Source organism: Herpailurus yagouaroundi, unplaced genomic scaffold (assembly GCF_014898765.1).
Source record: "Herpailurus yagouaroundi ecotype Mexico unplaced genomic scaffold, PumYag 163, whole genome shotgun sequence".
NCBI lineage: Eukaryota > Metazoa > Chordata > Mammalia > Carnivora > Felidae > Herpailurus > Herpailurus yagouaroundi.
The window spans coordinates 35,647,402-35,671,598 of record NW_024412404.1 but is presented as its reverse complement, the minus strand read 5'-3'; the positions used below and the strand labels follow the sequence as shown (position 1 = coordinate 35,671,598).

General features: G+C 39.1%; 1 protein-coding gene and 1 pseudogene across 1 annotated transcript in view; both read right to left on the bottom strand.

The window, feature by feature from the left end:
• The window catches only part of ENTPD1 (ectonucleoside triphosphate diphosphohydrolase 1), a 91,027-nt gene extending 74,091 nt beyond the window's left edge, over window positions 1–16,936 (bottom strand). The window contains exon 1 of the mRNA XM_040485998.1: window positions 16,821–16,936. Coding sequence (XP_040341932.1) covers window positions 16,821–16,836 — 16 coding nt within the window. The 5' untranslated portion in view covers window positions 16,837–16,936. The remainder of the gene's footprint in view (window positions 1–16,820) is intronic.
• LOC121037038 (60S ribosomal protein L10a-like) lies at window positions 14,246–14,979 on the bottom strand (annotated as a pseudogene).
• Window positions 16,937–24,197: the final 7,261 nt, after the last annotated feature.

Genomic DNA, 24,197 nt, shown 5'->3' with positions numbered 1-24,197 from the left:
AGCTGAGTCACCCAGGCACCCCAGAGCAGTGTATTTTGAGACAGACAATAAATTGGAGGGCAGAAGTTTCAAAGGAGAGACAGAAGCTCCTACTCACAAAAGTTCCATTAGCAATTTGTCCCTCTCTGTTTGCGCCTGTCCAGCTTTGCCCTACTCTGGTGAAGACACAATAGGTTTATCTCCTGAGGATCAACTCCACCTAATTCCTACAGTATATTGGGAATTTCTTCACCATAATGGGAGAGCATCTGAAAACCCATGTTGCTTCCATGCCTTGGGTCAAGTGTCCTGCAAAGAATTTAACCACCCCTTTGGGAGAATCTGGGCAAACCTCCTTAGGTAAATTCATCATAGAGTACATTAGAGTCTGGCCACCCAGTTCCTGGTCCTTGCTTCATTTCCACCTTAGGATTAGAGTCAGACCACAGATGTTGACCAAATTGGTAGGGGAGTGACCTTGTATGCTGGTTTCAGTCCACTACTTTCATGTAGGATCTGAATTCAGTTTCCAGTGACCTCAGACAGACGTTTCTGCCCAATGACTTGGCAACAGACCAAGGATGTACTTCCCAGATGCCCCTGCAGCTGGACCCCCACCTTGGATCAAAGCCCTTGAATACACCCATGGTCTGGATCAAACATGACTTTATTTGTCTCCCTTGGACACAATGACCTGAGCTACCTACAGCAACTTCCTTTTACTCTCCCCATCTACAAAGAGCTTCAGGTACATGTCATATCTATGGATGTTCCATTTAGAACACTGACAATGAGATGAAAACATTACAAAGAGCAAACATATGAGCTCATAAAGCAAAGCAACCTATTGAAGATTTAAACAGGGACAAATTTATTGAAGATGTATGGGGCAAATAGGCGTCAAAACTTTAATAGACCTAAAAACTTTACTAGTCACTGATATCTTATAATTTCATTCATTCATTCATTATGTACTCATTTATATATTCACGCTTGCACTGATTTGAATAACATTTGATTGTCTGGAATTAGCTTGGTACTGGATATATAAAGTATGAATAAAACTTTATAAGATATATAAGATATACATAAGTATGTATAAGATATATATAAGTATTAATAAGATATATAAAGTATGAATAATCCCTGCTCTTAAAGAACTGTAAGAATTAATGTTCAGAATGTCAATGTCATCGCCTTGATCTGTCAAATAAACGTTTTTATCCTTGGTATGCTCTGTTAAAAGAAACAGATGTAATACACCTCAGTAGGTTATATAAGATAATTCCATTCAATAATATTAGCTATAATTAGCACAAAATGTAATGTGTGAGCTTCAATTCTCTAGGTAACAGCATTATCAGCCTTGAGCGTGGCGTTTCTAGGACTGTATCACACCTTTGGCCTTCCTAGCTATATGGTATTGGCCTCACTTCCTCAGTTTTAAAACAGGAATAACAGCATTTCTCATGTCATAAGATTTTTGTAAAGGTCAAATGAGGTAATGGGTTCAACGTGCTTAACATGGTACCTGGAAAACTCCTGTTTACGTTGTATCTTCCTTTTCAAATTTGCATATGATAGTTTTTATTTATGTAGTTTACATTAACAAGATCTTTCCATTTTTTAATATCACCTTAGAACCTCCATTTGGGGTTAATATCTAAGGTCAAGAGCAATTGGCCTTATAAAGGAAATCCTAAGTAGTAAAAGCAATAACCAAGAAGGACAACATACTCATAGCCCTAATCAAAAGGAAGTAAGTAGAAGTAAGCAGCTCAGAGTCTCAGAAATTAAAATTTGTGAGACGCTTATCAAAACTATCACCTACTAGGAAAAGATGTTAGAGCATAGGACACTCTGTTAAGTTAAAACTAAACCAACTGCAGGACACATGAATAAAGTGACAGGACCCCAGTCAAGGCTCAGGCTTCCAAAGCACATCTGGACTCTGTATTAAGTTTCAGACAACACACTTAAAGTGAGACCTTAACAGCCTAGAACTGATCTGAAGCTTCCCAAAAAACAAGTGTTAGCCAACTGGGACTTGACAAAACAGTGAAATACAGTAGGAAAGCTGAGGCCTCTTCAGCTGGGGAATGGCAGACACGGAGGAGTCATGACAATATCCTTTCAAATATCTGAGGGACTATCCCACGGAAAGGGATTTAGATCTGGTCCACCTCTATGGCTCAGAGGGAAGTACTAGTGCAAATGGCAGAAGGAAGATGCAGGAAAGGAGAAACATTCAGTTAAATTTTAAAAAGAGCAAATCTTTGTAACAGATCTATCTCATATAGTAAGAGAACTCTATCTGGCATTTAGGAAAAGTAAAGTATAGGAGGGCAAGCAGAGACTCTAGGACTCAACAGAGAATTCAGCTTGATCAAGACGCTGGACTGTGGATTTGGCTGGTTTCTGATAACTTTTTCAGACATCCCTGGTAAGAAAAATAAAGCAGTGATATACTTTCTAAGTATATTAACCATATTAACCATAAAATGAGGATAATAATAACATTGACCTGACAGAATTGTGTAAAGGTAATAATAATATGTGGGAAAAGACTTCAATGGGAAAGACTAAAATGAAAACAAATAAACAAGCCCAGAGGAAACAGAGGGGAAAATTTCAATTATTATCCTCACAGAGATGAGAAAAAAATTGCATCTGTGAGACCAAAAGAGTGTACAATTTTGTTTAAATAAACAATTAGAAAATAAAAACAAGTTTTTAGAATTTTAAACTATAATAACTGAAAAATGAACTTGACAAATGTCTTTGAAATTTTACGAATAAAGTTGAGAAAATATCCTAGAAGGTAGAGCTGACTGCCAAAGAGGATGGGGAGAAAACACAAGAAATTAAAATTATTAATACAAGAGAGACAGCACCTGACTAATACACCTTCCAGAAAGAAAGATCAGAGAAAACCACGGAAAGAAAATTATCAAAGAAACCATATGAGAAAATTTCCCAGAACTAAAGGACCTGAGTTGCCAGATGGGAGGGGCTGAATGCCCAACACAATAGATGAAAATAAACACACCCCAAAGTACATCACTATACATGTTTAGTACATAAGGGATAAAGAAAAAATCCTAAATGCTTCCTAGAAAACAGAGGGTGGGGTGGGAGGAACCAGTGGCATAAAAATAATTGGGAATAAGAATAGCATCAGACTTCACAAATCCAAAAGACACAAAGGCCTCAACATTTATAATCCAATGCACCTTTTCTCAGGAAGTACCAAAGGATGTGCTCCACCCAAATGAGGTAGTGAACCTAGGAAAAGGAAAAGATGTAGTACAAACGGAGAATCAAAATCAACAGTAGAAAGGTCAGGGGAAGAAGTCCAGGAAGACAACCATGCAGCAGTCTAGAAGAGCAATGAGCTTAGATGGGGATAGGACAACAGGTTCAGAGAGGAGGTTTTAAAAAAGAACAGACAAGAAAAGAAGGACAAAAAAGAAAAATTACTGACTACGTAGGAAAGTGTATCAAAGGGTTTGCAAAAAAGGATTACTAATAGAGAGACACTGAGAACTAAGCATATAAAGAAGTGAGAGGCCTTATTAATGTCAGTAAAAACAAAAAGTCCTATAGGAAAGAACATCTGAGACACAAACAATAATTAGTCATGCTAAAGGAAACATTGCATATGAATTTAACCAAAACTTGTGACATCACGATGGTGTGGAGAAGGCAACCCTGCAGGAATGTAAGAAAGCAAACCACTCATGGGGCACCTGGGTGGCTGACTTTGGCTCAGGTCATGATCTCACAGTTTGTGGGTTCAAGCCCCACATTGGGCTCTGTGCTGACAGCTCAGAGCCTGGAGCCTGCTTCAGATTCTGTGTCTCCCTCTCTCTCTGGTCCTCCCCAACTCATACTCTGTCTCTCTGTCTCTCTCTCAAAAATAAACATTAAAAAAAAAAAAGGCACTCAGCTACCAAAATAAGCAACAGAAAGCACAAATACCAGAAGAGATTCTGAATCTCTTTTCTCAAATCCTTTCTCTTCCCATCCCTTTATTAACGTTGGTACTTATTAGGTATCATTCTTCATCCTCTTCTGTTTTCATTCTCTACCCTTTCCAAGGAGATTTATTCATGCCCATCCTTTCCAACTCCAACTCTCATTATCTCTGGATTTTGGACAGACCTCTCTAAGCTCTAGACCCAAATTTCCAGCAATCAACATAGTATCTCTGCTTGATGTCTTATAATCATCTCGTGTTCAGCATGTGCCAGGATGAACTTGTTATCTCTCTCCTCCTCTGTCAAATCTACTCTCCTTCCCCACTTCCTAGCCTTATTTTATAAGCACTTACTGACCCAATCATTCAAATCTAAACTTGAGAATAAGTCTTGACATCTCTTTCTCCTTCTCTCCCAACAAACCACTTAGCTCTCTACTTCAGACTCTATAATTCAGAAAATTGTCTAAATCCAGCCCCTCCCATTCATTCCCCTACCCCCACACCCTGCACCATCAATGCCTTAGTGCAGGTCCCCATCACTTCTCGCCTACTGGGCTACTGCAGAAACCCAATACGAGTCTCCCTCCATCGCTCACCAATCTTGGTTCATTCCCTAGACTGCTGCCAGGATGATTTCACAAAGCCAAGTCTTATGACCACCAAGCATGATGGTAGCATAAGTGAAAATACTTTGCCACACTCCCACATTTTTGTGAAAATCTACAACTATGCCTTAAAAGAAATGGGATTTTTTTCCCAAATGAAAAGCCGCTGTATTCAAATTAAGACATGACACTAATGGCCAGCATCATCTCTTCTGAGACATGGCAGCATAACCAGGCACAAGTAAGTAGAGGCTTTAGTTGGCCCTCCTAAACACCCATTAACTTAGAAAGAACAAACGCACATTATGGGAGAAGAGCAGCAGAGTGTGAAGGGAGAGGCAAGGGTAACTCTTTGAGAAGCCCCGGGTTGGTTGTTTTGTCTCGCTTTGTTTTGTTTGTTTGAGTTTGTTTTTGCCTCTGTGAATTGGCAGCCATGTGTCTACCATGAGTATAAAGAGATCTTAGAATTGATCTCCAAAAAAAAAGGCATTACTCAGGCAAGGCACTAAGCAGTGGAACAGCTGCTCACTCTTCAGTTCAACATAAATTTGCTGTCAGTAGGGAAGGGACAAGAGAAGAAAACAGGTCCTAAGAAGGGTCCTTCCTGGATGTCTTTATGCCTCTGGACAATAACATTGAGAGAATTCTGACAACTATAGACTGTCCTCTCAAACATGACTAAATAGTGACAGGACATTTGCCTTCCTTCCTGGATCTGAGTTAGCTTTTTTTGGCTAGAGGATTGAAATATCTTCCCACATGTAGAAGGGGATCTAGCACTTAGTGACTGCATTCTTCCAGGATCCAAAGGGAATTTGAGGGGGCCACGGGGAGACTATGCATTCCAATCATCTCTAACACTGGGCTAGGATGAATCTCCCCCAACACTTCCTTCAATTCTTTTTAGAACAAGGTGAAAAATATACACATTCATTTGCACACACATACAAAAGGAATCTTTTTTTTTTTTTAAGGGTAAGGCCTTAGACTAAATAAATTTTACAGTAAAGTAGAAAGAACGATGAAGGAAAAGCTTGCCTCTAAAATAGATATGATGCAAGAACGAGAGAGAAATCTTTCCTTGTTTATTTTTTAGTTAGATACAAGAGGATGTTGCTATGAGAAGAGAACAGACTAAGATAAAAGATCATGGTAACCAAAAACGCTGCAGCTGAATGAAAAGTTTATATTGGAGATAATTAAGGAAAATTGCATCAGTGATGTAGAGCATATTGTAGGAAAACACTCTCAGAATACAAAGAAAAACCAATGAAGGAAAGGAAAGAGAAAGAAAGAGATAGAGAAAGGTAGATGGTGTTCAGAGATTAGAGATCCAAATAATAGGTCCTGGAGGGAAAAAATGAACAAAGCAGGAACACTGATAGGAGTTATGCCAAGACAAATCTTTCTTGCTCCTAAAGAAGTCCTGAATTTGGCAATCAAGGGGGTTTACCATATTCTAGGCAAAATCTGTGAAAGGAAGTCTGTACTCAGTTGTCTTGCTGTAAGAAGTATAAATGTCAGGACTAGAGAACAGAAGAACATTAGGGCTGGAAAACAGCTGTCCTCAAACTTCTCAGCACCAGACACCTCAAGACAGTAGAAGAATATTTGCAAGTACAGGAGGGGATAAGATGTCTATATTTAGACAAATTGTCACCCTCTTACCACACTGATGCCCTTTTTAAAAAATTACTTTGGTATGCTGACTAGAGCATTATGAAGAGAAACAAAGTTAAGAACTCAAGGATGGGATTGAACGCGTAATGAGAAAAGAACTATATTGAAACCAATTAAATCCATGGAGGGATGAGTATAATTATTAATATCCAAATAAAAAGGAAAAACCTATTAAATAAATGCCTAATATAGTTTTAGATACTGTAATTTATAATATTATGAAATTAAATAATTAAAATAAGAAAGGAAGACCAAGGGAAGCAAAAGCTCTTAAATTCTTACTTTTCATAACACAGCCACAATTACTCTTGTTTTTACTTTGATATTAAGATAAACTTAAGCTCAGGAATGTTTTTATTTTCATTTAATATATCCACAGACAAAAATAAAAATAAGATATCTGTTATCCACAGCTTTCTAGAAATATAAAAATAAATAAGCAAAAGTGCAGAGTCCATATAGCAAAAAGCATAATATGAGAAAACATTCAACACCAGGGAGAATAAAACAAGAATGGTACGTAAAATAAATGTGAACTAATATAAATTCCTCCATGAAAACTCCAGAGACTCAACTTGGATTTAAAAAGCCAATGGTTCATGGGGCACCTGGGTGGCTCAGTCAGTTAAACGTCCAACTTTGGCTCAGATCATGATCTCACAGTTTGTGAGTTTGAGCCCTGCGTCAGGCTCTGTGCACAGCTTGGAGCCTGCTTTGGATCCTGTGCCTCATTCTCTCTCTGTCCCTCCCCCACTTGTGCTCTCTCTCTCTCTCTCTCTCTGCCTCTCAAAAATAAATACATGAAAAAAAGTTTTTTTAAAAAAGCCAATGGTTCATAAAGGATACATGGAGAATAAAATGAAAATTCCAGCTGGCTTCTTTGCAGAAATTGACAAGCTGATCCTAAAATTCATATGGAAATTCAAGGGACCCCAAAGAGTAAAAACAATCTTGAAAAAAAGAACTGACTCTGATTTTTAAACTTACTACAAAGTTATAGTAATCAAGACAGGGTGGAACTGACACAGAGATAGACATACAGATCAACAGAATAGAGCTGAGAGTCCTCACATTTACAGTCAATTGCTTTTCAACAAGGCTGCCAAGAAAATTCACTGGGGAAGAGAATAATCTTTCCAATAAATAGTGCTGGGACAACTGGATATTCACATGAAGTTGGGCCTCCACCTCATACCACATCCAAAAAATTATTCAAAATGGATCAAAGACCTAAATGTGAGAGCTAAAACCAGAAAATCGTTCAAACAAAACGTAAGTGCAAATGTTCATGACTATGGATTAGACAAAGGTTCCTACTCCAAAGAAGATCTACAAATACCCATTAAACACACAAACAGATGCTCAGAATCATTAGCCATCAAGGAAATGCAAATCAAAGCCACGAGACACCACTTCACGCTCAATATGATGGCTATAATCAAAGATCAATACAAAAATAAAAAGGGCTAGGTAAGGATGGAGAGAGACTGCAACCATCACACACTGCTGGTGGGAATGTAAAATGATGCAGCTACTTTGGAAAACAGTCTGGCAGTTCCTCAAATGGTTAAGCATAGACATATGACCCACTTCTTGGTATATATCCAAGAGAAATTAAGAACATAGATCCACACAAAAACTAGTCCATGAATGCTCAGAGCAGCATTATTCATAATGATAAAAGGTAGACACACCTCAAATATCCACTAAGTGATGAATGGATAAAATGTGGTTTATCCATACAGTGGAATATATGATAGGAAATGTTCAGAAGAGGCAAAACTTTAGCAGAAAGGAGGCCGGTGTTTGCCAAAGGCTGTGGGGGGAAGAAACGGTATGTGGAGATGGAATGGAAGCGACTAATGGGTACAGAGTTTCTTTCTGGGGTGATAAAATATTCCAAAATTGATTGTAGCGATGACTACACAATTCTGTGAACGTAGTAAAAAACACCGAAAAGTGGATGTTAAGTGGGTGAATTATGTGGTATGTGAATTATATCTCAAAATAATAGTAAGATCAACAACTATGAGTTCAAATCTCAACTTCAACACGGACCAATGGAGAGACTTTTGCTAACTTACTTCTTCAGTCTCTCGTTTGTAAGACAGGGACAGTAAACAGTACTGATCTCCAAAACTTGTTTGAGAACTGAGTTAACAGCTGTAACGTGACTAGAACAGCAGGTGGTCCAATACACACGGAACCTGTAGGTTAACTAAGTAAAGTCACCACCACTTCCACGCATTAAAAACTTACTGTATTCGTTTCCTACGGCTGCCATAACAAATTACCACCAACTTGGTGGCTTAAAGCAAAATACACATTTACTCTCTCACAGTTTCACAGGTCCAAAGTCTGAAATCAGCTTCATTGGGCTGAAATCAGGGTGTTGGCAGAGCCGTTCTTCCTTTTCCATCTTCTAAACTCCATTCCATGCATTCCTTGGCTAGTGGCCCTCTCCCCCACATTCAAAGCCAGAGGCACAGCATCTTGCTTCAGTGGTTACATTGCCTTCTGTGACAAATCCCCCACTCCTTCCCTCTTATAAGGATATTGGTTGCATTTAGGGCCCGCCTGGCTAATCCAGGATACTCTCCCCAGTTAAAGATCCTTAATTTAATCACATCTGTGAAGACTCTTTTTCAATAGGACATGCATGAATTCTAAAGATTAGGAGCTATAATCTTTGCAGCCTACCTCGGTTACTATATTGACCAAAAAAGAAGAAAAAGAAAGTAAATCTATGGGGAAAAGCTCTATTTCTATGAAAAAATCTATTTCTCAACTCACCAAAAGAAAGCAATAAAAAGAAAACATAGGGGCTCCTGGGTGACTCAGTCAGTGAAGCATCTGACTCGATTTTGGCTCAGGTCATGATCTCATGGTTCGTGGGATCGAGCCCCACAATGACAGCAGGCCCCACAATTGTGACAGGCTCCACAATGACAGCAGGATTCTCTCTCTCTCTCTCTCTCTCTCTCTCTCTCTCTGCCCCTCCCGTGCACTCTCTCTGTCTCTCCAAATAAATTAATTTAAAAAAATATTTAAAAGAAGACATTAAGCAAAAGATGGTACCAGCAACGTTTTTACACAGCTGAAATTAGAAAATATGAGTACTGTACTATTAATTTCTGTTAAACTAACCCTGTTCACTGGAAACAAGGGTTGTTCGGGTCCTATCTACCCTGTCTTTTGAGCACAAAGCCTAAAAAATTATTTTACTGATGACGCATCACTTCAGATGTCTTTTTGTGCATGTGTCTGAGTCTTTATCCACTTAAGCGATTCTGTTTTAGTTTTATGGTTCAGTGATTCTGACCCCACCTCTTAAATCCTGCCAAACAGTCCCACATCCTGGCTCTGGCCTCCTGGAACCTGCCATGGTTACATGAAACAGAGAGGCCGGGTAATTCTCACTCACAGCCACTGCATACTTCCTAGCCATACGAGGCTCAGCTGCTTCAGGTGTCACTTGAGAACTTCCTCTCACCTTTTTGTCTCTTTCCCAACACTGAATTACTCCTTCTCTGCATCTTCTTGAACTTCCCTCCGTACTCCCAACTTTTCATCATGCCCCTACTTTTCTAACAAGCCACAATAAAAATGACTCAGGTCGCATTTCCCCACCAGAACTGAAAATAATGGATATTGACTATCATTTCACATAGGAGAAAATTATGCTTGGGGAGGGGTTACCATATGATTGAAATGACTGGATAGATTTTTAAATACCCACTCTTATGTCTTAAAAACAGAATATATCTCCTTTATAAGCATTCACAAAAAATTCACTACATGCTTAAGTACAAAGAAACCTCAGAAATTATAAAGCCATATTCTCTATCCATTGTGAAATAAAATGAAATTGTAATTAAAATAGTTTAAACAAAAATAACAATCACTTGGAACTTAAAAAATATATATTATTCTGGGTTAAAGAGACCATAAAAATGCAGTATCAAACTATTTTGAAAACCACAGCATCACTGATAAAAGTGTATTGGATCTATTTACAGCTATAAGTCTTTGTACAAAAAAAAAAAAACACTAAGGGAAGACTCAGAAAAACTGTTGTGAGTATGGCAGAAAAACTTGAATATCTTTATTTGATGAAGAGCTCACATAAATTAAATTGAAAACATAAAATCCAAATAAGTAATAAAAGGGCAAAGGATATAAACAGTATACAAAAGAAGAAGGACATTATGTTAAAAAACACTGAATTTACTGGTAATTAAAGAAATACTAATTCGGGGTGCCTGGGTGGCTCAGTAGGTTGAGCGTCCTACTCTTGATTTTGGCTCAGGTCACAATCTGACAGTTTCATGAGTTTGAGCCCGATGTTGGGCTCTGCATTGCCAGTGCAGAGCTTGCTTGGGACTCTCTCTCTCTCTGCCCCTCCCCTGCTCATGCTCTCTCTGTCTCTCTCAAAATTATTAACAAAATTTAAAAAACACAAATTAAAACAACATAAAAGTAGATAAGCTTATTTTTTAAAAAAACACCAAAGCTGTCAGGGATGCAACAAAACAGGAGTTGCTTGTGGAAGCATGAAATGTCCACCCTTACAGAAAGCAACTTGGCAACAGTAATAAAGAACTTTAAAAACTATTTACAAGTTTTAATCTGGTATTTCTACTTCTGGGACTCTATCTATCCTAGCATGCAACCCTACATATGGAAAAACTTTATGCATAAAGACGTTTATTGGAAATGGTAACAACCTAAATGTTCAATAACAGGAGAATTATTAAATTATAGGACCATAAAAATTGTGATAACAGAGCAAGGCTAAGATAGAAATGTTCGTGCTTCACTGCTATGCTAAAATCCAGGCTTTAAAACTGTATGTACAGCCTAACAATCATAATGCCATCTCATAATTTTTCAAGATCCTAGCCAAGAAAATGCAAAAAGAGAAACAACACAGGCATAGTAAAAGGAACTGCAAGGAAATACACCAAGATATTGTCGGGAATGATTGTTTTTCTTTTCTCCCCTAATCTATATTTTCATGTTTTCTTTAACGGGCATGTGCCATATTACTTACACTCTCACGGTCATAAAGAATTGTCCACATCCCTTCTATGAATCAAAAGGAAACACTTCTTTATGAAGGACATGTACTGCCATTGTTCCTGGGTCTCTAAAGTCATGTTGATATTCTAGCACAAACACAACAGGATGGAAGCATGTTACACAAACTCTCCTCTGCCTTCTTTTCTCCAACAGCTTCTTTTTTCCTCATAATTCCCTCAATTTTCCAAACTAAAGAAATTCCACTGGTCCTCTCTGCACCCACTTCCCCCCTTTGCACCTAGAATCATTCCCACCTCACTTCTGCAGAGTGGGTACAATGCCCCAGGCACACTATTCCCAGTCTCAGAGCCCTGAGTCCCTGCTACCCCTACTCCATGGTATTCCAAACATCCAGGAAAGGGTTCTAGAGACAATACTTCTCCAGTACTTCTCAGGTTGGAGGCAGGGAATAAAAGCAGGGAGACTTGGAGCCATGGAGAAAAAGTGGGAGATATTTAGAAACTCTTCACAGGGCCTTTTTAGTAATAATAGTTTGTGTGCGATAAATTCAGACTTCTTTCTTGTATGGCAAATTAGAGGTTAGCTTCCTGTTCTAGGCCATGTATTGAATAAACGAATAAACCATTCATTTATTGAAGAAATAAATGGCCCCTGGCTGAATGAATGAACAAATGAATGAATGAATGACATTTCCCATGATCCTGCAATGACATAGGTAATCTGTGACTCAAAGTCTCCTCTGGCAAAGGAAACAAAAACAAAATCAAACTATTGATATTACTCCAAAATAAAAAGCTTTTGTACAACAAAGGAAACCATCAAGAAAACAAAAAGGCAACCTACTGAATGGGAGAAGATGTTTGCAAATGACACATCTGACAAGGGGTTAATATCCAAAATATATAAAGAATTTATACAACTCAACACCAAAACAAACAAACAAACAAACAAAATAATCCAATTGAAAAATGGACAGGAGACATGAATAGACATTTTTTCAAGAAAGACATACAGATTGCCAACAGATACATGAAAAGATGCTCAACATCACTCATCATCAGAGAAATGCAAATCACACCACAATGAGATATCACCTCACACCTGTCAGATTAGCTAAAATCAAAAACATATGAAATAATACATGTTGGTGAGGATGTGGAAAAAAATGAATCCTCATGCACTGTTGGTGGGAATGCAAGCTGGTGCAGCCACTGTGCAAAACAGTATGGAGCTTCCTCAAAAAATAAAAATAGAACTACCATATCATCTAGTAATTCCACTACTGGGTATTTACCCAAGGAAAATGAAAACACTAATTTTAAAAGTATGTGCACCAGGGACACCTGGGTGGCTCACTCAGTTGAGTGTCCAACTCTTGGTTTTGGCTCAGGTCATAATCTCAAGGTTCGTGAGTTTGAGCCCAGCATTGTGCTCCATGCTGACAGTGCAGAGCCTACTAGGGATTCTCCATCTCCCTCTCTCTGCCCTTCCCTCTCTCCCTTTCCTTCTCCCTCTCTCTCTCAAAAATAAATAAACTTTAAAAAATATATATGCACCCTTATGTTTATTGCAGCATTATTTACAAGAGCCAAGATATGGAAGCAACCCAAGCATCCATCAATAGATGAATGAATAAAGAAGAGATGGTAGGGGCACCTGGCTGGCTCAGTCAGTGGAACACACAACCCTTGATCTCAGGGCTGTGAGTTCAAGACCCATGTTGGGCATGGAGCCTACTTAAAAAAATGAAATAAAGAAAGAAGGGGCATTATATATATTCAAGGAATATTAATCAGCCATAAAAAGAATAAAGACTGAGATCTTGCCATTTGCAACAACATAGATGGATCTAGAGGGTATAATGCTAAGCGAAATAAGTCAGTCAGAGAAAAACAAATACCATAGGATTTCATTCGTGTGGATTTTAAGAAACAAAACAAACAAAGAGGGAAAAACAAAAATAGACTCTTAAATTCAGAGAACAAACTGGTAGCTGCCAGAGCAGGGGATGAACTAGGTAAAGGGGATTAAGAGTACATTTATCATCATGAGCACCAAGTAATGTATAGAATTGTTGAATCAATAAAACTAATATAACTAATATAAACTAATATAACTCCACATGTTAATTACACTTGAATAAAATAAATGTCCCCTCTTCCTATACTATCTCTGGGCCCTTGGCCAAGTGACTTCCCTCCTCAGCTATGAGATGCAGAAACCAATATCACAGGTTTGTTGTGAAGATTCTATGACACAATGCATATAAAAATTACAGTGCCTGGTACATAGTAATCAATGTTAGCTCTTATTATTAACACTTCACAGAGTCTGGTTTCAGTTAGAGTTGGTTGTATATATGTCTGTCTTCCTTCACTAGACTGTGAGCAAACTGTTTATATCTCACCCATCTGGCATGGGGACTTACAAATGGTAGACACACAATAATATTTGTCAAATTGCTTTGAAGGTATGCCAGGAAGAGGAAAGGGAGGGTGCTGGAAACAAGTTTAACGTACTTTATGATTTTACTCAGAGCCAACCTCTGCAGTGTATGTTTTTCTTCTATTACCAGAACACATTGTCTCGGACTATAAGGTTGCTATTAAATGGGGCTGGGGAGGCACTATTTCTGGAACCAGATGCTCTGTTCAGAGATAGTGAGGTTGTGCTATGAGGCATCTGAAATCTCCAGTTTGGCCCCTGGCTGAATGGGGAGTGGGGGCTAAAGTTCTGCCAGAGCTGGACTGGCCAACCTGGGTACCCTGGCATGGGGCCACATCAGCTCTGATGATCAGCCTCCTAGAAGGGATGCATCTTGTTTCTCGGCGTATTCACTTAGGGGGGTATCTTAATAGAGTGAATAAAAGAGCGGTATGTACCAGCGGGAACTCTACTGAAAACTCATAGGTCCCCTTTTATTTCTCATTTATTTTTTTATTTACTTACTTATTTTGGCAGCACTAGGGTTTATTAAATTGTGCCTTAGTACAGGTACTGGGGCTTGCCCATGGTATTCTTGAAGTATCAAAACTAGGAGATTCTGCCAATTCTTCTCGAGCAATGACACCAGGAAATTGACAGCTAAGTCGATGTTGTTCACAAGCTCATCATCTGTCGTCTTCATGTGGCCAACTTCACTTCATCTACTTTGACCACTATGTTCTCATTGTAGGCCAGCAAGGAAGGGAACTTGCCAGGCTTAGTCAGGCCTGGACCCAGGATTTGTGGGATCTGCTTGCTCAGAGATTCTGAAGCAAAAAAGGCATTATACTTCTTGGCCAGCTTCTTGACTAATTTTTTATTCTTGTTGAGTTTCTTCAATGCCTCAATGTCCATGTGGGGAATAACCATAGCCTTGGCCTCATTACAGTGCTGCTGGTCCCCTAAAACACATACGGAGAACGTGGGGCAGGGAGTGGACGTAAGCCTGACATTGCCCAAGAAGAATTTGTCCTTCAGAGGGTTATAGTTCTTCAAGCTGACCTGCAGCTCCACCATCTCCCCAAACTCCTGGTGCTTGGGCTGGCTGGTTCCTGGGCAGGACTTCCCACACCGCCTCATACAGGGTGTCACGGGAGACTTTGTTGCTCATGGTGCCACGCACCACAATAATCAGAAAAGAGTCATAGGGTCCCTTTTAAACTAGCCTTCTGATTCTTGGATAAACATCAGCTAAAAAAATAATACTTAGTTCACATTTACTGAACACATACTCTATACGTCAGATCCTATTCTGAGAATTTTGCATAAATTCCTCTATTAGTCTTTATAATAACGCTATGAGGTAGATATTATTATTCTCTTCATTTTATAGATGAAGAAACCAAGGCACTCAGTTAGTAAATGGTGGAGCTGGGATTCAGATATAGGCAGTGGGGCTCCAGACTGAAGGGGAAGGAGAAGGCCAGATAGGCCTTCAAGGCAGAAGCAAGTGCCATGTAACAGTCTGAGAGGGCGGAAAGGAACAAGGTCACTTGGGGAAGTGAAAGTGGCTGGGGGTGGGGACCGAAGTTCAGAGATGACTGGGCTCACTCTGCAGGTTAGAAGGGAAACCAGAGGGAGGGTATTTCTGGTCTGGACTTGGAAAAACTAGCTGTGTGATTACTGTCACATAACCCCTCCTGGTCCCACTCTCTTCCTTTTGTAAAAGGGTAAAACTAACAATACCTGGGGTCTATCATAGAGAATGGCCATGAGCACCAAGTGAGAAAATGTATGTGAATTGATAGCAAAGCACAGATTCCTTCTCAGACTTGAGACTTCATCAGTATCATTTCTCCCAGTAGCTCAAATCAACCACATGTGGCCGTAGTAGCCAGAGCCTTCAGGAGGTGTAACAGTGAGAGTATAGAAAAAAAGCCTATAGACCCTGAGTCCGACGACCTGTATCTAAATTCACCATTCACTAATAGTGTGATCCCAAGGCAAGCAACACTCTCATTATATCACCACCATGTGGAAAATGGGAATGATAATGATAGCACTCACCTCTTAAGTTGATGTGAGGAATAAATAATACAGGTAATGTGTTTAGAATAGCTCCCGGCGCAGAGTAAAGACTTAGTAAACGTTAATAGCTTTTATCACTATCATTAACCCGTTGACTACTCATCCCATTGCTCTGCATTCTATGTGATAAAAACGTGTGGGGCTATCAGAAATTAGAGATGAAGAAGAAGGTTTGCAACCCTACACAACCACACTGCTGTGGAGACTCTCCCTGACTCCCACGGGCTGGCAAGCAGCTGGCTCTCCATTGTGGCAGAAAATGCCCAAAAGAGGTAAAAGATAGAGAGCGCACACCATCTGTGCAAACTAGGCTGCTCTTACAGTTTTTAGACAAAATCTAAATATAGTCACCCAGATATGCCTTGCTTTTTTAAGATAAAACTGTTCACCCCTCCACCCCTTCACTCCACCCCCACCCAGACACACACCATACATATACACACATCCCAAGAAGCGGTTCGTCTTTTTTAAGACATACTGTGAGGTCCTGTTGTGACAGCCTCTTGCCACATTAACTTCTCTATCTAACTCCTGGCAGAGAACCCTTGGCTGATTTAACAACAGGAAAGCACGCAGGAAACTTGAGAACAAAACAAATCTCCTACACACTGAGCCCAGCATCTTCAAGCAAACTCGCTGAGGTACAGACCCGAAGCAAGATGACTCTGGACTATAAATGAGGCAGCTGCTTCTTAAAACCGCAAAGGGATGGAAGGAGTCATTTGCCGCTAAAACACTAGAGCTGAATGCAAATTGATCATGAATATTCATGAGCCCCTCCAGCTTACTCAAGAGCCACCCTTCACTAAAACCCCGGGGCTTTGCTTCCTAAAAAGTTTCCCAAAGTTCTTTCTCTGCCTCCTCTCTGAAGGAGAGGGTGGGAAAGTTCATTTGGGGATTTATGCCTCTTGCTCTTTCAAGTACTTGCTTTTGGTCTGGGTTTTTGGGGTTTTTTTCCTTCTTTTTTTTTTTTCTTTGGTTTGTTCTTAAGGATTCAGATCAAATCAATTTGCTCTTACCCTTTCTATCTTCCATAATTGGCAGCTTTTGTTTTCTTCCTCTTTGCTCTTTATTTTTTTCAGCTTCTGCTTGCTGTGGTCGGTCTCAGTGAGAGAGGTACTCAAGGAACTGAGATATAACAGACCCTCGGGCTTGTGGGAGGGGCTAAATTAGCCGGCCCAGTTTCGGAAGGAACCTCAAACCCTATGTCTCTTTCATTGACTGGAAAGAATAGATTGGCTGAGTCCCGCTGCTCATTTCCCTAAAGCACACGAAGATTTGACCGGGTTGGGGTTGTCATTTTTCATATTCTTAAAGCTATGTATGTTCAAGTATCTCGCTCTCCCTCTCATTTTGTTACAGAAATCCATTTTTTTCTCTCGAGAAATGTTATCTTGGCTGCAAGCAAAAAAGCCATTTACTTATTGCAGTTTTGAAGCCAGATAACTAGAAGCTTGTTACCTGATACCCACTAGAAAAACTAGAAGAACTCAAGAACAGTTCTTCCTGCCCCATAAAGCTGATTACCTCTGGTCGGCTGAAGAGCAATCCCTTTTCCAGGCTCATTAGACCACAAGAGCAACAGTCCTGTCACGGATGGATGCTGTGGCAGGAAAAGTCACTGTGGCAGGAGAAGCCACATTATTGGTGGGAAGGCAGAGGAGGCTGGGAACCGCTATCCAGCTGTATTGATGCAAGTCGTCCACCTTTTCCAAACTTTAACGTCCCACCTCTGAAGTCTTCGCAGCATGAACTGCCACACCCAGGCTTTGCCAAGATGAGTCAAATGCAGATAAGAGGCTGACCAAAACATTTTCAAATTGTGTATTTATGTTATTTTGAAATCAGGACAAGACCTAATTCTCCCAGAGGAAGGTAAGTACTCAAGGCCCAAGGCTCGCTCCTTGGGCAAATTCTCCCTCCACATGGCTGTCACAAACCTTAGCATTTTAGGTCTGAAAACAGATCACAGACATCTAGTCTAACCAAGGTTAGAGAGGAGGAAAAGTTATGCCATCTGCTCATGTTCACACAAAGAGAGAAAGCAGGGAGGGGTCTCTCTTTTTTGCTACCATGCTCCCTAGCACGTAATAAAGTTGCTCTACAGAGTAGGCTGTCGATAAATGTTTGATAGATGGTTGAATTAACGAATAAATAACAAAGCAGAGAGCAGACAGGATTTTCTGATTCCTACTTCATGCTTTTTCTACGTTGCCTCTCTAGCATGAGAATTTGTGTCTAAATGCAATTATACCATAAGACATTTTTCTTCATATAAACTACTAAATTAGTGACCACTATAGAGTTTTACTTCTTTTTCTTTAAAGATTTTATTTAAATTCAAGTTACTTAACATCTAGTATAGTACTGGTTTCAGAAGTAGAATTTAGTGATTCATTACTTACATATAACACCCAGTGCTCATCACAAGTGCCCTCCTTAACACCCATCCCCTATTTAGCCCATCCCCCAACCCACCTCCCCTCCAGCAAACTCAGTTTGTTCTCTATAGTTAAGAGTCTTATGGTTTGCCCCCTTCTCTGTTTTTATCTTTTTTTAATTTTTCCTTCCCTTCCTCCATATTCATCTGTTTTGCTTAAATTCTACATATGAGTGAAATCATGGTATTTATCTTTATCTGGCTGACTTATTTCACTTAGCAAGATACACTCTAGTTCCATCCATGTTGTTGCAAATGGCAAGATTTCATTCCTTTTGATGGCTGGGTAATATTCCATTGTGTATATATATACCACATCTTCTTTATCCATTCATCAGTTGATGAACATTTGGGCTCTCTCCATAATTTGGCTATTGTTGATAGTGCTGCTATAAACATTGGGGTGCATGGGTCCCTTCAAATCAGTATTTTTGTATCCTTTAGGTAAATACCTAGTAGTGTGATTGTTGGATCATAGAGTAGTTCTATTTTTAACTTTTTGAGGAAACTCCATACTGTTTTCCAAAGTGGCTGCACCAGTTTGCATTCCCACAAACAGTGCTAGAGGGTTCCCCTTATTCTGCATCCTCATCAACATCTGTTGTTTCCTGAGTTGTCCGTTTTAGCCATTCTGACAGGTGTGAGGTGGTACCTCATTGGTTTTGATCTATATTTCCCTGATGATGAGTGATGTTGAGCATCTTTTCATGTGTCAGCCATTTATATATCTTCTTTGGAGAAATGTCTTTTCATGTCTTCTGCCCATTTCTTCACTGGATCATTTCTTTTTGGGGTGTTAAGTTTGGTAAGTTCTTTATAGATTTTGGATACTAGCCCCTTATCGGATATGTCATTTGCAAATATCTTCTCTCATTCCGTAGGTTGCCCTTTAGTTTTGTTGATTATTTCCTTCACTGTGCAGAAGCTTTTTATCTTGATGAGGTCCCAATAGTTCATTTTTGCTTTTGTTTTCCTTGCCTCTGGAGATGTGTTTAGTAAAAAGTTGCTACAGCCAAAGTCAAAGAGGTTGCTGCCTGTGTTCTCTAGGATTTTGATGGTTTCCTGTCTCACATTTAGGACTTTCCTCCATTTTGAATGCATTTTATTTTATTTTTTTAAATATGAAATTTATTGTCAAGTTGGCTTCCATACAACACCCAGTGCTTATCCCAACAGGTGCCCTCCTCAATGCCCATCACCCACTTTCCCCTCCCTCCCACCGCCCATCAACCCTCAGTTTATTCTCAGTTTTTAAGAGTCTCTTATGGTTTGCCTCCCTCCCTCTCTAACTTTTTTTTCCCCCTTCTCCTCCCCCACGGTCTTCTGTTAAGTTTCTCAGGATCCACATAAGAGTGAAAACATATGGTATCTCTCTTTCTCTGTATGACTTATTTCACTTAGCATAACACTCTCCAGTTTCATCCACATTGCTAGAAAAGGCCATATTTCATTCCTTCTCATTGCCAAGTAGTATTCCACTGAATCTGTTTTTGTGTATGGTTAAGAAAGTGGTCTAGTTTCATTCTTCCGCATGTCACTGTCGTTTTCCCAACACCATTTGTTAAAGAGACTGTCTTTTTTTCATTGAGTATTTCTTCCTGATTTGTCAAAGACTAGTTGATCATATAGTTGTGGGTCCATTTCTGGGTTCTTTCTTTGTTTCATTGACCTACGTGTCTGTTTTTGTGCCAGTACCACACTGTCTTGATGATTACAGCTTTGTAATACAGCTTGAAGTCTGGAATTGTGATGCCTCCCGCTTTGTTTTTCTTTGGCTATTTGAAGTCTTTTCTGGCTCCATACAAACTTTAGAATTGTTTGTTCTATCTCTGTGAAAAATGCTGGTGTTATTTTGATATGGATTACATTGAATGCGTAGATTGATTTGGGCAGTGTGAACATTTTAGCAATATTTGTTCTAATTCATGAGCATGGAATGTTTTTCTATTTCTTTGTGCCTTCTTCAGTTTCTTTCATAAGTGTTCTATAGTTTTCAGAGTACAGATCTTTTACCTCTTTGGTTAAGTTTATTCCTAGGTATCTTATGACTTTTGAGGCAATTTTAAATGGGATTGATTCATTGATTTCTTTTTCTGCTGCTTCATTATTGGTGTATAGAAATACCACAGATTTCTGAACATTGATTTTATATCTTGTGACTTTGCTGAATTCATGTATCAGTTCTGGCAATTTTTTGGTGGAGTCTTTCAGGTTTTCCACATAAAGTATCATGTCATCTGTGAAGAGTGAAAGTTTGGCTTTTTCCTTGCCAATTTGGATGCCTTTTATTTCTTTTTATTGTCTAATTGCTGAGGCTAGGACTTCCAGTACTACGTTGAACAACAGTGATGAGAGCAGGCATTCCTGCTGTGTTCCTGACCTTAGGGGGAAAGCTCTCAGTTTTTCTCCATTGAGGATATTAGCTGTGGGTCTTTTGTATATGACCTTTATGATATTAAAGTCTGTTCCTTCTATCCCTACTTTGCTATATTTACCAAATGCTTTTTCTTCATCTACTGAGAGGATCATATGGTTCTTATGCTCTCTTTTACTAATGTGATATATCACGTTGATTGATTTGTGAATATTGAACCACCCCTACAGCCCAGGAATAAATCCCACTTGATTGTGGTGAATAATTCTTTTAATGTACCGTTGGATTCGATTTGCTAGTACCTTGAGAATTTTGGCATCCATGTTCATCAGGATATTGGCCTGTAATTCTCCTTTTTATTAAGGTCTTTGTCTGGTTTTGGAATCAAGGTAATGTTGGCCTTATAGAATGAATTTGGAAGTTTTCCTTCTGTTTCTATTTTTTGGAATCGTTTCAGAAGAATAGGTATTAATTCTTCTTTAGATGTTTGATAGAATTCCCCTGGGAAGCCATCCAGCCCCAGACTTGTTTGTTGGGAGATTTTTGATTACTAATTCAATTTCTTTGCTGGTTATGAGTCTGTTCAAATTTTCTATTTCTTCCTGTTTTAGTTTTGTTTCAGGTAGTTTATATGTTTCTAGGCATTTATCCATTTCTTCCAGATTGCCAAATTTGTTCGCATATAATTGCTCATAATATGAGCATTATAATTGTATTTCTCTGGTGTTGGTTGTGATCCTCCTCTTTCATTCACGATTCTATTTATTTGGGTCCTCTCTCTCTCTCTCTGATGGTTAATAAGTCTGGCCAGGGGGTTATCAATTTTGTTAATCTTTCAAAGAACCACCTCCTAGTTTCCTTGGTCTGTTCTGTTTTTTTAGTTTCAATATCATTTATTTTTGCTCTAATATTTATTATTTCCCTTCTTCTGCTAGTTTTGGGCTTTATTTGCTGTTCTTATTCCAGCTCCTTTAGGTGTAAGGTTAAGTTGTATATTTGAGACTTTTCTTGCTTCTTGAGAAGGATCTGGTATTGCTATATACTTCCCTCTTTTTTTTTTTTTAATTTTTTTTTCAACATTTATTTATTTTTGGGACAGAGAGAGACAGAGCATGAACAGGGGAGGGGCAGAGAGAGAGGGAGACACAGAATCCGAAACAGGCTCCAGGATCTGAGCTGTCAGCCCAGAGCCCGACGCGGGGCTCGAACTCACGGACCGCGAGATCGTGACCTGGCTGAAGTCGGACGCTTAACCGACTGCGCCACCCAGGCGCCCTGTATATACTTCCCTCTTATAACCACCTTTGCTGCATCCCAGAGGTTTTGGACTGTTGTGTTTTCACTTTTTCATCCATGTATTTTGTAATTTCTTCTTTAATTTCCTGGTTAACCCCTTCATTCTTTAGTAGGAGATTCTTTAGCCTCCATGTATTTGTGGCCTTTCCGAATTTTTTCTTGTGGTTGACTTCAAGTTTCATAACATTGTTGTCTGAAAATATGCATGGTATGATCTCAATCCTTTTGTACTTGTTGAGGCCTGATTTCTGCACCAGTATGTGATCTATTCTAGGGAATGTTCCATATGCACTCAAAAAGAAATGTGTATTCTGCTGCTTTGGGGTGAAATGCTCTGAATATATCTGTTAAGTCCATCTGGTCCAGTGTGGCATTCAAAGACATTGTTTCCTTGTTGATCTTCTGCTTAGATGATTTGTTCATTGTTGTAAATGGAGTGTTAAAGTTCCCTATTATGATGGTATCATTATCAATGAGTTTCTTTAAGTTTGTTCTTAATTGATTTATATATTTGGCTTCTTCAAGTTGGGGGCATAAATATTTCTAATTGTTAAATCTTGTTGGATAGACCCCTTTGTTATGATATAGCGTCCTTCTTCATCTCTTGCTATAGTCTTTGGCTTAAACTCTAGTTTGTCTGATAAAAGTATGGCTACTCCAGCTTTCTTTTGATGTCCATCCCCTCACTTTCAATCTGGAGGTGTCTTTGAGTCTAAAATGAGTCTCTTGTAAGCAACATATTGATGGGCCTTTTTTTTTTTTTATCCATTATGATACCCTATGTCTTTTGATTGGGGCATTTAGTCCATTTACATTCAGGGTACTATGAATTTAGTGCCATTGTATTTCCTGTAAAGTCACGGTTGTTGTAGATTGCCTCTGTTCCTTTCCATTCTTTGTTGCTTTTGGTCTCTCCTGATTAAAGGGTACTCTTTAATAATTCTTGCAGAGCTGGTTTAGTGTTCACAAATTCCTTTAGTTTTTGCTTGTCTTGGAAACTCTTTATCTCTCCTTCTATTCTGAATGACAGTCTTGCTGGATAAAGTATTCTTGGCTGCATATTTTCCCCATTTAGCATATTGAATATGTCATGCCAATCCCTTCTGGCCTACCAAGTTTCTGTAAACAGGTCTGCTGCAACTCTTATCTGTCTGCCCTTATAGGTTAAGGATCTTTTGTCCCCAGCTGCTTTCAGAATTCTCTTTTTATCTTTGTATTTTGCAAGTTTCACTCTGATATGTCTTGGTGTTGACCTGTTTTTGTTGATCTTAAGGGGAGTTCTCTGTGCCTCTTGGACTTGAGTGCCTATTTTCTTCCCAGATTAGGGAGGTTGTCAGCTATACTTTGTTCGAATAAACCTGCCCCCTTTTCCTGCTCTTCTTCTGGGACTCCTATGATATGGATATTATTGTGCTTTATAGAATCACTGAGTTCCCTAAGTCTATATTCATGATCTAATAGTTTTCCCCCCTCTTCTTTTCAGCTGCATTATTTTCATAATTTTGTCTTCTATGTCATCTATTCATTCCTCTGCTTCTTTCACCCTTGTGATTACATCCAGTCAGTTTTGCATCTCAGTTATAGTATTTTTTATTTCTGCCTGACTAGTTTTTAGGTCTTTAATCTCTGCAGCAAGTGGTTTCCTGGTGACTTCTAGCTCTTTTTTTTTTAAAGCCCAGCTAGTATTCTTATGACTATTGTTCTAAATGCTTGTTCAGATATATTGCTTATATCTGTTTTGAACAAATCTCTGGCTGTGGTTTCTTCTTGATCTTTCTTTTGGGGAGAATTCCTCTGTCTTGTCATTTTGTCCAGGTCTCTGTCTTTTGCATGTTATGAAAGCTTGTTATGTTTCCTGCTCCTGAAAGTAATACTATATTAAGAAGGGGTCATACACTGTCCAGAGCCTGACACTTCAAGAAGTGTTTCTGGTGTATGCTGTGTGCACTCTGCTGTTGTGACTTGGCTGCACTTTCCCCCAGGTCAGTCCTCTGCAGAGTTCCTCCTTGCTTGCACTGGGAAGTGTTTGGACCTTGAACTAGGTGTGCTTTGATTTGTTAAAATAAGCCTTCCAGGTTCTCTATCTCAAATTATGCAGATTGTTATTTTAATCTGCAGATCAATTTCCTAGGTGTTCAAAATGATTTGATGCTGATCTAGCTGTGTTTGAGGGACAAGGCAAGCCCAGGGTCCCCCTACTACTCCACCATCTGAACTCCTCCCTCCAGATTGTTTTTGACTCTATATAGAAAATAAATTCTCCATGATACTTTAATAAAGGCAAGG